Raw genomic sequence first — 17,989 nt, 5'->3', positions numbered from 1 at the left:
TTGGACAATTTCTCCGTGTTCGGAGGAACTGTTCCACGAAAGAAAATTTCCTGAAACATGCTAAAACACTGACCTCTAATCTAATAGAGAGAGACTACCCAAGGAAAGTAGTCAGGCAAGCAGCTAAACGTGCTAGTAATAACCACCGAGAGAGCCTGATTGAGGTCAATACCAAACAGACCTTACCTCAGAGATTGACATTTGTGAATACATTCTCTACAATATCTAATGATGTAAAAAAATCTATCTTGAAGAATTGGAAAATTCTCAATGTTGAGGGTGACAATCTGCCTCCTCCTCTTTTTGCTTTTAAGAGAAACAGCAATTTACGAGACAAGTTGGTGCACACGAGGCCACTTGCCATCAAAGCAGTTGCTCAAGAGACTATCTGGGGCACACCGAACTTGCAGGGCCACTTCCCCTGTGGTTCTTGCAAAGTATGTCCCATGACTAAAAAATCCAAGACCATTGACATAGGCACAGAACGTCCATGGGTACAGAACAAGCTGACAAACTGCAATAGTGAGCGGGTGATATACCTAATTTCCTGTCCCTGCAGATTACATTATGTGGGTATGACAGCACGTAAAGTCAAGCTGCGTATAATGGAACACATGAGCACAATAAGGTGCAAAAAACAAGCCACCCGTCTAACTGCTCATTTCCTAGAACTGGGTCACAAACCTGAGGAATTGACATGGACCATTTTGGAACAGCCTTACATTCCTCGACATATCACCGATGTTGCCAAATTTCTATTTCTCAAGGAACAACGCTGGGTCTTTAGACTCAAAAGTGACACCATGGGACTTAATGACTCTATCCCTTGGACGTTGCTCTAAACACTCTTATGTAGGTTTGAGATCAGCAAGTGTTAAACTCAGTATAATATATTTGACGGTAATATCCTTACTCTTACCCATACAGAGATTACACTTATGCCTCACATAATTACTACATGTGCCTTGCACACTGCAGGATCTTTTCAGGTTTATATTTATGGCTATCAACTATACTGTTCCGTAAGAGGCTTCTTTTATTTGCCTCATTATATAACTTACCTCGCATGCAGTGGCCCGCAATGTGAATATCATGGCTTTTCGGTTCTAAATAATATATTTCTGTTTTAAATAAACCCCTTTTCCCTGTGTCTATGATTGTAACTAGGTACTGCCCTTAATAATTGAGGATCGCGTGACAATATACAGAACAACCGCGCATTCCTTTTGGCCCCACGCGCGCCTGTCGAAACTACAGAAACGTCGATTTCTACCCTTTCTGTAGTCCTTCTCCTTCTCGCGTTACCCGCGTTATCGCGGGACTTGACGCGAGACCAGGAAGGCTTCTGAAGTTACACGGGATATATTATCCCGGTTGTCCGTCCGGTCGGTACCCCCCCGACGGCTCTGCTGACCGTCCGAGGTACCGACGGACAGGTAGGTACAGGCGCCCTTGCCCCATTTGTATTTTGTATTTCGAAGGCTAAACTGAGAAGGGGCGTCATCTCCTCAGGGTTCTCGTATGGCATATATCAATCCATATCGAGAGGAGGCCATTAACGATTGCTCGTAGCCCCAATCTAGTCAATAAACGGTAAAACGGATACATTTTTTCATTAGATCAGATGTCCTTGGCATTTTATTGTGGGAGGTATTGTTCTTACACAAGCACAACCCCCCCTTCTGGAACTGTTAACTATTAGCAATTGTACACATGTTATCGTAGTACACCAGTAATTCCGGGTCTGCTTCACAATATGTAGGCCCTTAAACTACATACATATGTGACTGCATCTGGTACCGAATTTTATCTGTGTTGTCTGCTGTGGATCAGTGAGTGGTTTTGATGTAAAAGTTTGATACACCACATGAATTTTAGTTCGGTGTATTTTTCCTTTTTCAGAGCGGTGCCTCCTACACCCTGAGCTGTTGCCAGGTGGGGTGAGGCTTGATCTTCCTTATCTTTAAGGTAAGAACAGGGTATGTACCTCCTGTGGACATACATATGATGGTATAATGTTTTATGGCCACATATTTTGAGAGTATGTATATTGGTTGTTCCTAGGACTCAAATGAGTGTCATGTTATTTTTTCTATTTTACTTTTTCAGAAACACTGAAGATATTGTGATGGAAACGGTATTGTGAGAAGTAGTACTCACACTATATCCTTTTTCCAAGTGTTATAAATAGCAGTCTAAATTATTTTTGTCTTGTTAAGGTCCTGACGAAAGCACATGGCTGTATTTCTTGCCGTTAAGTGCTGAAACATGTTGACCACCATTGCATAGGACAGCTATTTATTAAAACTAGTCCTGGCACTCACGTCTTTTTAACCCTTGATCGTGACTGACATCACATTTTTTGTTAGTCTGTTCACGCACCAATTTTATTTTCTTGCACTTTCATTATCTTGCACTGCATTTAAAACATCACTCCCTAAAAAAACTTGGTCCCACATTATACATCTTGCTCATCTTGGTTTACATATCTTCCCGACATTCGTTGGCTCTGATATTTATAGAGCCGGTCTGTCATTGTGTACATCCAGGGATACCCAAATGATGAAGCTAATCACCAGGCTTGGTGAATGATGGGAATCCATATACACAAATTTGTATGTTTATTGTAAGTTTACATGCTTTGATTCATAGTAGGAACTTCCTTTTCTGCTCACTCTCTCTCCTTTTTCGACTAGACGCTGGAGTATACAACATATACGCACCTAACACAGACAGCCCAGAATGTTTCCATAACTTGCAGGCCCAGATTGACCTGGCTGAGGTGAACTATATCCGCATGGTCCCGTTGGACCTTAATCTACTACTAGATCCTCACTGCGACTGTACCACAAACACCCCCAACACCAAGCTGCGGTTCCGCGGGCGATGGTTGAGTTATGCAACACACATAGCCTGGTAGATGCATGGCGCCACCGACACCCCAGCATAATATTTGGACCCGCCTGGACTATTGGTTTCTTACCCCCAACATGACACCATGGTCTAACTCCATACAGCATCTTCCAAGAACATTATCTGATGACTGCCCATTGCTTCTAAGACTCCACATACCAAGAGAGGTGAGATGGAGAGACAGTGTAGATTCCCAACACTGGTGTTAAGGGATGAGGTGCTCCATACAGAGCTACGTGCGGCTATTGTGGAATATTTCGAACTGAGTGAAGGGTCAGTAGATTCCTAGGCCACATTCTGGAACAGCTTCAAAGCATATGTGAGAGGGATATGCATTTCTAAACATTCAGGGATTCTGAAAGATCTACAACGTACTCTCTTCCAACTCGAGAGGCAGTTGGATGTGATAGATTAGGAGCAGGCGGCGAAGGACTGCATATACCACTGCATCGCCAGCCATCCCTATTGGCCGAATTCCGCAAGGCAGCAGAGAGAGAAACACATTTTTTAAATAAGCATGCAATGGTGAGGAGATGTGGGAAGAGGGAGAGGCCGGGGCACACTTGCTTGACTGCTGCAAATCCCTAGATGTCAACCCTACATAACCAGCCTCCAGCGGGGGGATGGAACTCACGTCGTGGAAAAGCTTGAAGTTCAGAGCGAAATACTTACCTACTGTATAGACCTATACACTTCCTGCGTCATAGACGAGGCCACAGATAGAATGCAATACCTGGATGTAATAGCCATGGTGTGGCTCATCTCGGCACATCAACAATTTCTCAGAGAAGCCCTCACAGTGGAGGAAATAGTTCAAGCCAAAGAGCAATGGATGGTATGAAGGCACCAGTCTTTGACAGGTTTACTGGCATTTTTTATAAAGCATACAAACACTTACTTGCCCCACTTCAACTTGAACTATACCGGGAAGCATTAGAGAACAAGATCCTTCTAGCCCACACTCAGTGAAGGGCTTCACCAAACCTGGGAAAGACCAGCTACTAGGTCACTTTAGGTATTAAATTTCGATGATAAAATCCTGGCTAAAATTATCATGATGTGGCTTTCCGTCCTGCTGAACCAAATAATATCTCCGGCCTAGTCAGGCTTCATCCCACATAGATCCACTACGCTGAACTTACGCACACTATTTGCGGTCCTACACAGAATTACACCCGAGGTACCTGCATTAGCTGCATTGTTCGACTCTGAGAAAGTGTTCAGCTCGCTAGAGTGGCCATTTCTGCAGGTCAAGCTGCGCAAAACAGACATACCGTCGGGTTTCACTGCCCTCATAACCCTGCTATATGCTCGGCCCACGGCGAGTACTGACCGCCCTCTTTCCTCTGATGTGGATGTCCGCTTTCCCCTCTAATATTCATCATTGTGTTAGACTCTCTGATATGTCACTTACAGGAGTGGCACCTCCACAGGGGGCTGCAGTTTAATACAGGTCCTCTCCTAATCACAGTCTATGCAGACGATATCATCCTTTATGTGAGACATCCAAGTGAAAATCTGGCGCCTATATTAAGGGAGATGAATCAATATGGTGCATTATCAGGGTTACACTTAAACTGGGGCAAATCTAAGCTTTTCCCCCTGACTTAGGCGGCAGGGTAGCATAGACTGAAGATTTTCACAGACATGGCGCAACACATACGTTAAATACCTAGGGATCCACATCCACAAAGATGCAGAGCAGATAATACGCCTAAATTACGAGCCAGCGTTGGATTACCTAACCATACAAATAAAACGCCTGCTGAAACTTCATCTCTCTGTTGCTGGCCGGGTCGCCATCATTAAGATAGTAGTGCTGCCCAAACTCCTGTACATGTTTCATAACATCACCATCCCGCTTACCAACACGTTTTTTAACACACTTTGTACCAACCTTACGTGCCTGGTTTGGGGGAAGGCCAACAGCCTTTCGTCAGCTGGGAGACTATGACACTACCTTGCGAACGGGGGGTTAGGCGTCCCTAACTTCCACCTGCACTACCTGGTGGCCCAGTGCTGCTTCGTGCACCACTGGTACCAACTCGATGCTCGGATCCCATACACTAAGCCAGAGGCTGACCTGATCCCGCTGCCCGTAGTGTTGCCATTGCGGCTGCCACGAGATCCCTGTGACATCTAGACAGTGTCCACAACTAGCTGGCTCTAGAAGCAGCTCGTCCGTATGACCTGCGGCCATTTTTTACTATGCCCATCGGCCCTCCCCCTGGCTGCCAACCCTTGGCTGCCCCTCACCCAGTAAGCGCTAGTGCGCTTACTAAGTACTCCCTGACCACCATGGGTGACCTCTTTCCAGGAGAGGCACGTGTTCTCGAGAACGTAGGATACTAGTTTCCAAACCACCCCCTTAATGGACCAGTTTATATTCCTGCGGATGCAGAGAGCACGTAGGGCCCAGATCCCTGACTACCCCTTTGAACCAGAGGATTTCCCACCCTTGACACTACTTATTAAAGACCCAGATGGGGACCATCTGATATCTAAGCTTTACAAGGCAAGTCTGGCCCTATTTCCGCTTATGGACACAGGAGTTTGGGCGGCCTGGGAACGTGATCTTGGCTGCCCACTATCAGACTCCCTGTGGTACTACTGCTGTGAGCAGACACAGAAAATCTCTCTCAATCACCAACATAAACAACTCCATTTTAAGTTTCTGTGGTGGTGTAGGCTACACCAGCCAAACTGAACAAAATTAACCCCTCACGCTCCCACACATGCCCCAAATGCCACGCACTGCTTGCGGACTTCGCACACATAACGTGGACCTGTGTTTTGTGATATGATAGAACAATACTGGCGGGTCATATTTGCTTAGCTGTTACACATGAATCACATCACCATCTCACCCTCACCAGAGCTAGCGCACTTGCGATATGTACATGACACCCCTAAGTCCCCACGCCACTTTGTTGGGGTCTCCCTGATGTTGGCTAAATGAGAGGTAGCCATCCAATGGGGCAGCAAGTTTCTCCTACATAAAAAGCGTGGCTCAATAGCCTAATCCACTGAAACACTAACTGTGACCTATATGCTAATTTGTAACCAATAGCATCGAGACCGCGTGACATATGGTAGCCATTGCGAGATTATCTCCTTACATTGGAAGACACCAAAAGCTCCCTATCTGCACAAATTCATTCACACTCGACGCCTACAAAAGGTAAGCCGAGTTTTGAGCCAAAAGTCGGAACAGCATGGACCAGTTTGCTTGGTGGGTCTGCTTTGGAACGAGCCCCAGACACGCACACTTCCTTGGCCCCTCTGGACGCATGATGCACGTCTGTATAGAAAGAAGGAGGGGTGAAATGTATTGCCTATTCATGTACTTCTAAAAAATGCAAATAATGAACAGTGCCTTTCTTGTTATTATAAAATGAAAAATAAAGTTAAAAAAAAAAAACTATCCACAACACTTATTACTTAAAATACATAAATCATAAATAATGAAATAAAATAAAAACCAACACATTAATAGAACAAGTAAAAACAAATTAAATAATGGGTTAGTCTCTCTCTCTCTCTATAATATATATATACCTACTAGAGAATTGAAAAATAAATACATTGTAATATATACACAAATAAAAAGTATGTATATCGCTTTATCATTATATCCATATATTAGTAGATCGATACATTAATGAAATATAAGGTGGTGAGTGTATGCTAATGTTTTTTTCCCCCTATAACAACACTTTTGTCTCAATGTGTAATTATGATTATGATTTGTCTCTATAAGTGCTTAACTATTGAAATAAAAATTATAAAATAGAAAAAATATACATTTTTACAGCAGAAACAGAAAGCCAATTTTGTAAATATTTATCCATGCATGTACATATGAGACTTCATATTGTACAATTTTGTAATTACTTATTATTTTACATATGCATATCATGTTAAAATCTCTATATATGTATACCTTTTATGTGTGATTATGCATCTACACATTTATATATTTCCCCTCCCACTGCAAGGATAAAAAATAAATTCTAAATAATAGAGAAAAAGTAAATAAATACAAATGTTTACAGCAAACTCACTGGTGAATAGTGCGCTTTAAAACCCCTTGATTAATTGAACATAGAAAGCCTGAGTTTATTATATTTATAAATACATCTACATATGGGACTTTAATACAGTTTTATATCTCCTGATTATTTTGCATATGCCTAAAATCTCTATGTATGTATACCTCTTTTTTGTGGTTATATATCTACATATTTATAGATTTTCCTCCCACTGCAGAGGGGAACAAATTAACAATTTTCCCCAAACCACTCTGCTGACACATCCTATTCCTCTTTCAAAATATCCGCTACCTCCACTCTCTGATTTCTTCCCAAACCTCTTTTAGTACTGTGAACTCCCAAACAACCCTTTTTAAAGTCTTCCCTATTCTTTCCATCCTTTATCATATTAATCCAACTAACGGGCTCTCTGACTCATTCCAAACGTCTATGAGCTCCCAAGTAAACCTTTCTAAACTCTACCCTCCTCTACCCATCCTTTATCCTATTCATGCAACTAACAGGCTCACATGTCCACCACCCCTATAACAACTTATATTTCCCTTTACTAATCCACCTAGGGTTCGGGACTAGCGCGCTGCTCGTCCAAAAGTGCTTCAACGCCTCTTCTGGGGTAGGAAGCGCAATGTAATTACAACTTCGAGAACCATGTCGAGTTTACATTACTGAATCTATGCTAATAATTAAATAAATGCTGTTTCAGGAGCAAAATACTGAATTCAATTTATTTTAATATTTTTAGCTAAAAATGTAATCTGTTTAATTGTTTTCAGAAGATCTTTTTGTAAGAATTTCTTTTTTTCTAATCGAGAAACACCCAGCAATCTCACCAGGCTCTGTACATCCTGCTTCCTCTCCTCCTTCGTTCCTTCTCTCTTCTTAAACTTATTTTAATAATTAAATGTTTTACTGTGCTAATCTGTTACTCTTTGGAATTATTGCGTTTTGGTGTATTTCTATCATGGGTGAAATTTAATACAGTCATAGGAAAAGCCAGTTCTCTTTTTTAAGCCTGGGCATAGTTTGCGAAGTAGCGTTACGCGTAGCTACGTGAAGTGCACTACGCCAAGCACTACGCAAACTGCGTAGTGCGCTGTTCGCGATGAATGCACAGTGCCGGATGCTTGTCCGCACTGTCATTGAAAACGGCATCTTGCACAGTGCGAGCTGTCTTTTACTGCAGCTCGAGTAGATTTTTACTCGAGCCGGGAGGTTTATTTTCCACGCTTGCGATCGGCAACTTGATGTTGCTGATCGCGAACGAGGAAAAAGTCTCGCCGTAATGTCATTTTGCTTGCTTGCGTCGCCAACTTGACGTTGAGGACCGCGAACAAGCAAAGAATGACCGTTGCACTACGCTACGTGTGTTTGCACTGTGCTATGTGCAATTCACGTAGTGCGAAGGAGCGCAAACTTCGCAAACTACACGAGCGTAGTGCTTTGCCCAGGGTTACTTTTTTTTATTTATTTTTATTTGATGAAATCTTTTTGATTTTCTTTTCCTATCTATTTCTAATAGGCAGGTCCAGCATTTTAACTACCAGTGATAGTGAAAAGACTACATGCATACGTAAAATGGATGCTTGTATGGAATCGTGAGTGCCCAATGTTGCATTTGAATAGCTCAAGTGAACTTTGAGGCCCAATAAAACCTTACCAGTCAATACGACTAGGGTGAACTGCTTTTGCTCTTTGAGAGAACACATTTTTAGATGGCCTTTAATCTAGATTGCGCTCTGTAAAGCGTTATGAATTTGAGTTTGTTTATCTTGCCCGCTTTTAAATGAATTTCATTAAAACACTTCTAATAGCCAAACTGCAACATTCATATGTGGGTTTTCTCTCAAATAAGCTTAGATATCTCTCACAACTCAATTTCTCTCCTGTGGCGATGACAGTTCTTTATAGCTCATATTGCTTGAGTATTGAATGATTGACTATGGTTTTCTCCTCTTCGTTTCATTGGAACACTTATTTTGCTCTTAACAAGACTTGATGTATTTTTCTTGCCCCATTTCACTAGTTTCTCAAAATTGCAACAAAACCTTTAGTACACCATTTAACGTCTTTCTGCTGACCTGCTGGATTTTCTGTGTTTTGTACATTCTTTTTGACATTAGCTCTTTCCCATCTGAACCTGGTAGTTCGTTGAAATCATTTAGCTCGCCATCTGCATAACAAGGTCTCTGTTACTGTATGAAGAGGGCCAATGTGGTCAGTGTGGTTTGGCGGCACGGTCAACATCTCGGCGGACTTGGGCAGTTTTGAGAACCAGCACAAGAGCCTGCGGATTGGCAAGCAGCGGAGGCGGCCATAGGGATTCATGTTCCTAGGCAGAGTGGCCGCCTTCTGTGCACTAGATGTGCGTATCGTGGTTATCACTCACTCCGCTGTTGCTCTGGGCTTAGTGTCAGGAAACTGACCATTACAAAGTAGGCCTTAGCAGGTGCATTGGTAATCACTCAGCAGTGCCGGTGGCCAGCAGGGGGCAACTGCACAGTGTAGGCTGCCCCAGTGCAGTTTACGGCATGGGTTTGTCTCCCAGCCCAAGTCCACCTTTATTCACTTGAGGCACTTGAGGCCGTTAGACATACTTGGACATATCTAGTTCCTGGCTCTTGATGAGCACCAAACCGCTGGGCGTGATTGATGTGCTTCTAATCTCTTGTTCTCCTGCTTGAGTGTAGGCATAACCTAATTTTATTTTAGGGGTGTCCGTCCAGTTGGCCTTTTAGCACTTTTTTCTTTGGGGAGTCAGATACTGTGTGCTGCTAAGCCCTCCAGCTTCAGTGCTAGCACCAGACTTCAGGGCATCTCCATCACAGACATAAACATAATTTGGTGAGTTGTGTTGGTCCCCTTGGCTATGCTCTGCCCTGTACATCCTTCCATCCTGCTATTACTGGTTCTGCCCTACGGCGTCACAACACAATAATATTGTAGACCATTCAACACTCCATAAGGTTAAAATTTGCAAACCAGAATGAGGACCTTGAGCTCTATTTTGATGCATGCCCACCAGCGCTTGAACAAACCCCTCAAATCAAAACCAATGAGGCATACAAAATAGGTAATTAAGAGCAGAAAGAACTCCATGACTAAAATTAATCAGACCTCAACTAATGTCGAAAATCAAGATGGGTCAATCATTTTAGCCCAGAAATATAGAAAACAACGGGCATTGCAGACTCCTTTAAACCCGCCAACTACTTAATCCAATTCGCATCGGACCACAACAAACAAGTGATCAATGAAAGGTCTCCTAACAATTCTAATATTAGCTTTGAAGGCTTGAAGGAAATTATTGATTTCAGAGACTAGCTAAACTGGCTGAACAGGTAGAAAAGCCAAGTTTTTTTTGCCTAAAATAATCTTTGTCTTCTACTGCTTCTTTTTGCTCTGGCCGATTTCAAAGTACAATGAGCCTCACTAAAGCTAAGGGTAACAAAGTGGAGCCGTTAGGCCAGCCAATATACCACCACAAAACCTTCAATAACTGTCTTAACAAAGCCAATAGAAACATCAACGTGGACCCTCAATAGATTGGTAATAATGGCTACCTATGAGGGGGCAAACGCAGTATGCATGAAAACATCAATGGTAAACTTAGCACCATGGATACAAGTATTCTCGCATGAAAACCCCATTGTCCTATCTGGAGCAGACAAGAGGGAAACCGGTGAGGTGACTAGGTGTAAAGGAGGCCCCTTTTGTGAGAAAGAATATGTGGTTTTGTGGCCTGCCTCTTTCTATTGATTCTCCACCAATAACAGGATGTCAGTTGCCCTGGAAGGCTGAGCCAGAGTCTTTACTTAAATGGGGGGGCCACTCTGGACCCAACGCTGTTATCTATAGTATATTCAGAGCAAATGTTCTTAGACCCAAATTGAGGGTCTACAAACCTTGGCAACGTACACAGTGTCCATTGTAGCAAAACTGAATCATTTAAATAATCTATTCTACAAAGCACAAAACAAAATTAAGAAAATAGAGGCCTGTTGCTGCACCACAGTAATGGGATAAGTTAACTACGCCTACCTGAAATAATGCAATCAGTTATTCATGACATGGAAACAGAATTAGCAACAACAAAAGGTATCAACTCCTGCACTTTAAGTAGCCTTTCAACCTGCTCTCTGGTAGTAGAAGCCACGAGTCATACTGGAAAAGAGGTGTAAGAATCTGTAAGAACTTTAATGGCATGTTTGATACAAGCCAATAAAGTGGATAGCGTGCAGAAAAATTAATTTATCGAAAAAGAATAGTAAGTGGTTGAAAGAGCTAAACAAATAAGTTAGACTTGAAGCAAATCTAATTGTAATTTGTCTCATAACCAAAGATTATTTAATATCTTTGAAAAGGATTAACTACCAAAGGCACAAAATGAACACACGATAGAGGTCGGTGACTGTTGTTCGAACAACCCACCGATTCCAGACACAGGGATGGCCATAGAAACAATAGAATAGGGCCCTCATAAACTTACACAAGACTGCCCTGTAGACAATTCAACATATAATGTCTTCACGAACATAGAAGAAACAAGGGACCTGCTTTGTGCTAAAAATACCACTAAGCATTCTAAGGTTAAGCTTCCCAGCAACATCTCAGACAGCTGTCCAGGGGATACAGTTAATAAACAAGTAGATAATTCAGACACTATCAACCCACTGATTCAAAATGTAAGCTTAATCAACTATCAAGAGGTGGTTGATAATAATTTTCTGTTAAATTAGTTGCCCCAAGAACCCGAGAAGTTATAGATATGGGCCAAGGAGAGATGACGAATACTGAGCTGGCGAATTAGTTTCACATTCTGCAGACTAACTGGCCAATTTCAAAAGCAGATGCTGAGGCTTTAAAAGGAGAAATAAGAATAAACCACGGTAAGACTTGTAAAAAACAAATTGATGTAGTTTCGTATCCAGAGTATCAATCTAGAGCAAGAGAAAATCTTAAATAGAAGTTACATCTTAAAACTCTGCAGAGCCCTCCAAGGACTTGTCTCAGTCCATTCTATCAACATAGAAATGATGCCTCCATGCCCCCGCAAGGAATGGAAATTAATGAATGCATGGTTGTTACATTCACTAATAAAACAACTGAGAGACACCTGGGAGAAAACCATAAGCAGCTTGCAGAATGGGATATCAAGTTACTTTATATACCAACCCCAAGATACCCTAGAACATTCCTCCAAGTGTCAGACACCAACATCTGGCAAATGGGTCACGTGTGGGGGATGCTAATTTGGGGGGTGGCACAACAACCCTCCTGTCCACCCAAAGATTGCCTAGCAGGGGGCGAAAGGCCACTAGGTGAATTCATGCCCGAAAGAGACTGTATGGGATTATCAAAGATTATCCTATAGAAAACTGAGACTGGCTGCCCGAAGCACTGTAGGGCAGACCCTAGTCCAGCCTCGAAATAAAAGCGGTCAGCTACAGCTAAGAATATGTCCCTGTGCTCTTGGAATGTTAGGGGACTCAACTGAACTTAGCAAAACCAGATACATTACCAACTTAAAAAAAGAATGATAGTATATGCTTTCAGTAAACGTGCATTAGAGACTGAACCTATTTATTTTATTTGAGTTTTATATAGCCATGGCTAGACTCATAGGTATCAGAGCGCTTTACATGAGGATCAGTGAATTACAGGTTACATGTTACATCTGTTGCAAAGCATAATCAAACATAGGATTAAAAAGCAGTGTTAAGGTAAATTCGTCAGAGGAGGGGGAGGAAGGAGACAAAACAAGGGGACGGAGAGAAATGGTGTCCAATGTCCGGCTTGGTAGGTGACGGATAAGGGGAAGAACCTGGCCAATCTCCTCTATTGCTGTCTGGCAGCTCCACCGGGCGTTGGCCATAATGCTCGGACTCCGCTGTCAGAGAGGGGGAGGAAGGAGACAAAACAGGGAGAACGGGGAGAAACTATGCTCAATGTCCGGCTGGGTTGGATACGGTCAAGGGGATAAACCAGTGCCGATCTCCTCTATAGCTGTCTGGCACCGGGCATCGGCCATATCCCTTTTTTTCCTGTTACTCTTTGCCAGGTTTTTCCAAGCAGGTACAAACAGGAAAAAAAGATATTACACCCTCCAACCTAAATTAGATTATATTAAGTTCTTTCAACCCGCAACTCCATCAAACCATGGTGGCCACTACTCTGGTGAAATTGCTATCTATATACATAACTCCATCGATGTTTGTATAATTGAGCTTCAACCACCGTTCAACGATATCGTAATTTCGGATGGATACATCTACCTGTAGATTCATCACCGTTTGAATGTCCCAATGCGCCAGCATTCAATTGAAACATTTCTGTACCGCACTCCCACATCGACGAGGCCGTCGTAATGTAAATGTAAATGTAAATGTATTTCGATTTATATAGCACACGAATCACCCAGGGGTCTCAAGGCGCTTGCTTAGGGAACCCGTCCTGGTATTCCCCTGTGAGATACCCCGGCAGGGTATTCACAAGGTGAAAGCCAGGCATCCCGCCGCGAGGGGCCGTAGTGGAGATTAAGCAAGCTATTGCCCAGAGTCGCAGAGTGTGACCCCGTGAGTCAAGAAGGCACCGGAGCGAGAATTGTCGAGTCCGTGGTATTTTTGAGCCCGAGACCCGCCGAGGCGGGGAATCGAACCCTGGTCCACGGCTGATCTCAGCTTCCGGGTCTGCCGCCTCTAAACACTGAGCCACGCTTCTCCACAGCGCGTCATTGGAGCCATAAAAAGCCCTCATCGGCGCACAGACTTCTGTTCCCTTTTTTTCACACCTTCGACGCGTAACAGTTTCTTTCTAGGCTCTCCATAGGAACTCTTGACAGAAAATAGCATTGTTGTTGCAGGGGAAGAATGTTTCCTCTAAGGAAGCTTGGAGTCTAGCCTTACAGGGAGTGTGATGTTCAAATATTAACCACGGACCCTCACAACAACTGTCTTTGGTGTTTAAGTTCAGACCACTACATTGACGCCTGTTCTTCTTGCCAGAAGATGAACCCCAATGAAAGAGAGGGAGGCAAAGCTTTTTATGACCACAGCGAGAGAGGAGAAGAGAGTACGTCGGAGGTTTCGTCCTCAGTCAGAGTCGCGGTCTGCCCACTCTCTCTAGTCATCCAAGAGGCAACATAAGAAGAAGCAGCATCATGGTTCTCAGCACCGTTCTTCGAGAGATGACTCACCAAAGTTGGTGTCCCAGAGTTCGGAGGCTCATGAAGGCTGAGGTGAGGTGTCTCTGACTCCAACAACTTTCTTCCATCATGAAAGGGCTTTTGTAAATGGCAAAAATGTCTTTTGGAGTCGCAACCTTTGTTGCTTTTGCAAATCACAGATTTTGTGATTATAATATATCTTTGTACATAAGGCTCTTAGTCCCTCCGGTGGGTCTTACACATAATATCCCTGTATGCTCCTGATGACTGGATATAGAGTGGAACTTCCTGATTCAACTTCCAGGGCTATGAGATGCCATCACCTCCCAATGGAGGTGGAATTGTTCAGCCGCAGAGGGCAAACTGTTTAATGGAGCTTGCTGCTGCCATTTAATAAACAGGTAGACTGGCCAATCTTGCTGTCTGCCAAGCACTTTGATCATTGAACTAGGTGGACAGCTTATACGGATTTCCATCATAGGTCCTCTCACATTATCTTGCTGTTAGAGATGATGATGAGGTTTTGATGGGTTGAGTCAACTCTATAATTTGACTCAATGGGCAGCCATTTGACTTTGTCACCAAGCAAGGGAACATAGTTTCTCAATTCCACATTTGCTCTCCATCTGATGCACAGAATTGAGGTGCCACATTCCTTCAGTGCTACACCACTGCATTTTTTGGATCAAACTGTTGTTTTATCAGCAGTGAAAAAAAGGAATCATTTAAAGGTGGGTTTATTCTGTTTTTCTGACAGTAAAAAAGTCCCTCTTGTTGTCTATGTGTGCTAAAAAGTGGAAGCACTGGTGGCACTTGAACCATATCAGAATGCCATCTTTGTTTAACCCAAGCCATCGTTTGTACCGAAAGTCATGTTGAGTTTCTAAAATAACCAATATTTTGTCATTTTGTTTTGAATTGTTTCCAGATTTAGCTTCTCCCAAGTATGCTCTATCACACACATTAGGGATGTATCAGGCGATATACATAATAAACTGGTTGCTCCTCTTAGAGGTTCAGAACTGCTATTTTTCAACGTCACTTCTTAAATTATGGGTTTGATCTCTAATGCAAACAAGTTAATAGATTATTCACTTAATTTGACGGTTTCATTGGTTTACGAGCTAGAGCGGAATTACTCATGGAGGATTCAAGGGCTATACATAACTAGGTGTGCTCCAAATGCCATACTGCAGGTTGTGGGCTGAACACTGTGTGGCATCTGCAGTTCTGCCATGTGGAGTTTATTCTAATCTATATAAAAACAACAGTTACCATCTAGTGGTGGATAATGCTCATGAGCTAGCTTGGGTACAGAATTCACATGTCTACATCAGTTTAATTTAAAGTATGTGCTCAATATAGGTAAGGTGTGCCAAATTTCTGTGTTGGATGATTAATTTTTTTAGGAATTGGTCAACTAGAGGTGCGTTAGTGTAGCCTCATTGATGAAAGGACTGCAGTGAGAAAGAGGGTGATAATGGTCGAAATACATAAAGCTAAACTCCATTAATCTAATCGTGGCTAATATTCATTAACATATACAATGGTTTCGAACAATTTTCAACTTGTGCATTAGAGACAGGAAGTGAGGTGGAGGTTGTTATACTTCTTAATTGGTGTTCTTATGAAATTACGCAATAATTAGTTTACAAGTAATTATAGAGCTAAGCAGGTGTCCTGATTGATGTAAGGACTGTTAAATGAAAAGGACTGTGTAATGAAGATTGAGGGTAAGTAATCCCAGCGTTACTGTTAATGTAGATCGGTTGCATATAATCCTTTACATTTTATGCTTATGATGTGTCTCCTCTCAATAAACTCATGTAGGAGTACTGTTTGTTTTCTTCATGCTGTGAATGAAAATGTAGAGATTCAGCATTTAAAGAATATTGTTTTTCAGTATTGACTTTGTTTTTTTTATACAGTTAAGATGCCTAAAAGTCCAAAGGGGCCTCCTCGACCAACCCACTTTTGATGGAATCCACATTGTGAACCATTTGATAGGAGAAGAGGAGCCTGATGACTATTTCATAGGTGGCAACTTGCAGGATCCTGGGCTCCATTTCCACCTACACAGAAGAACTTTGGGCCAGCCTGTGGTGGATAGCAGTGATAGCGATCCTGAAGAAGGCGCTTTGGACAGGGACGAGTCTAATGGAATCTTTCCCCAGCAAAAGAACCAGAAAAGAACCGAGTCCTACTCCACCGCAGTGTGATCATCACGGTGACCAACAATGGGCCTTCGCAACCTTTTTAGAGTTCTGTTTGTGTCAATTGAGGGATTTTGTTAACACAAGATCCTGCCCGTCCTAACCTGTGCATAACTATTTTTTCTGTTACATGCCTTGTCTTTTGCCAAATGTCAACAATTCATATGTCATCTCCACTGGGCTGGGAAGTGGTCATTGGATGCAAATAATGAACTTTGTCAGTATTATAGTTTTCTAGAGTGCAGCTTTTGACAACCAGACTGAATTATTCATAAGGCACACCTCAAAAAACTTGCTGCAGTTGATCACTATTGGAAGGATGGCTGACCAGTTAGTCCTTTTTCAATACAAGTCGCATTGTGCAATATTTTCTGCTTACTGAACAAATGAGTATATTTGTTTGTTTTACTTGTTACGCATGAGTTTGTCATCAGGATGAATGTTTATGTCGGGTCTGATGATCAAGATCAACTTCTGATCATCTTGTGCGTGTGTGTTGTGTTTTTAAGTGAAAATAGATGTTGTGTTGGAAGCATAGAAAAGATGTGTATGAATTAACATTTATGAACAGAAATGGAATTAATACACTGATCTTGAGGCTTTTAAAAATCACTTTTTCTTTTTCGTTTTAATGCACCTTTGATCTTTTCAGAGTGTTGCAAATCAGACTGGTCAAGTAGTGTCACATATGTTTATTTTGTACATACTTTTTTTCATCGATTGTAAAATGTACATATGCCATTTTATATAAAACTTGTAAATGTTGCAAGATTACTGTTTTTCGGCATTTGAAAAAATCCCTCTTTGTAAATATGATCGTTGGTAGAACTGAGTCACAGGCTGCGAGGCGAACACTAAGGGTAACTCTTTAACTATTCTGTAGGTTTAACAACTTCGCTCTGCAACTGAAATGTTTAGACTCATGCCTTTAACAGTATGCTTGTTCGATAACACTATTAATACGACTCTTTTAACTTCGATATATAAATATATATATATATTATAAATATAATAAATTTTTCATGCTTTAAAATGATGTACGTCTTTTTTACTCACCTGCTTTTTTGCACTACCTGGCAGAAAGAACACATGGGTAGCGCCTATAATGTGGTAGGTCAATGTCTGCTCCTTGAAGACTGTTGATGCCCCCCTCCCCCCCCCCCTTGCACCATGAACACCTATTCCTGACAAAAGAGATCTGGAACTGGCATCTTCTGAAGTGTTGGTTTCAGGTCTTAAGTAGCAGAATCTTCTTCATTTACAGTCTTTGCTGTCAGGGTAGCAGGGATATGCAATAGAACGTTGTCTACTGTGTGGATAAGTGGAGCAAGGGATGTCACAAAGAAGAACTGGGGTGAAAGTGCAGCAAAGAAAGTCAATTTAGTAGTAAAAGAGATTGAATGATTCTGTTTTAAAGTCCTATTGAATTTAGGTATGTTGCTTTGAGGGTATTTCTCAGCTCTGGTTGCACAGGCCTAGATTCAGTAACCAGTTAAGGTAAAAGCCTGGTCCGGTCTACAGCTTAGGCCTCAACAGCTGATGGTCTTGGCGGAACCAGTGACTTTATTGAATGATGTCTTAGAGCAGGGGTCTCTAATGGGTAGCTCAGATGCTATTGGTAGCTTGCCAGTACCCTGGAGGTAGCTCCC

General features: G+C 42.2%; 1 protein-coding gene across 5 annotated transcripts in view; it reads left to right on the top strand.

Moving 5' to 3' along the window:
- Positions 1 to 17,367, top strand: part of EVI5 (ecotropic viral integration site 5) — a 936,315-nt gene extending 918,948 nt beyond the window's left edge. For all 5 annotated transcript variants that reach the window (XM_078646330.1, XM_078646331.1, XM_078646332.1 and 2 more), the window contains one exon: positions 16,056 to 17,367. In XM_078646330.1, coding sequence (XP_078502456.1) covers positions 16,056 to 16,346 — 291 coding nt within the window. In that variant the 3' untranslated portion in view covers positions 16,347 to 17,367. The remainder of the gene's footprint in view (positions 1 to 16,055) is intronic.
- The last annotated feature ends 622 nt before the right edge of the window (positions 17,368 to 17,989 follow it).

Source organism: Lissotriton helveticus, chromosome 1_1 (genome assembly GCF_964261635.1).
Source record: "Lissotriton helveticus chromosome 1_1, aLisHel1.1, whole genome shotgun sequence".
NCBI classification, from domain to species: Eukaryota; Metazoa; Chordata; class Amphibia; order Caudata; family Salamandridae; genus Lissotriton; species Lissotriton helveticus.
The sequence above is the reverse complement of the archived record's forward strand: the minus strand, read 5'-3'. Positions and strand labels throughout refer to the sequence as shown.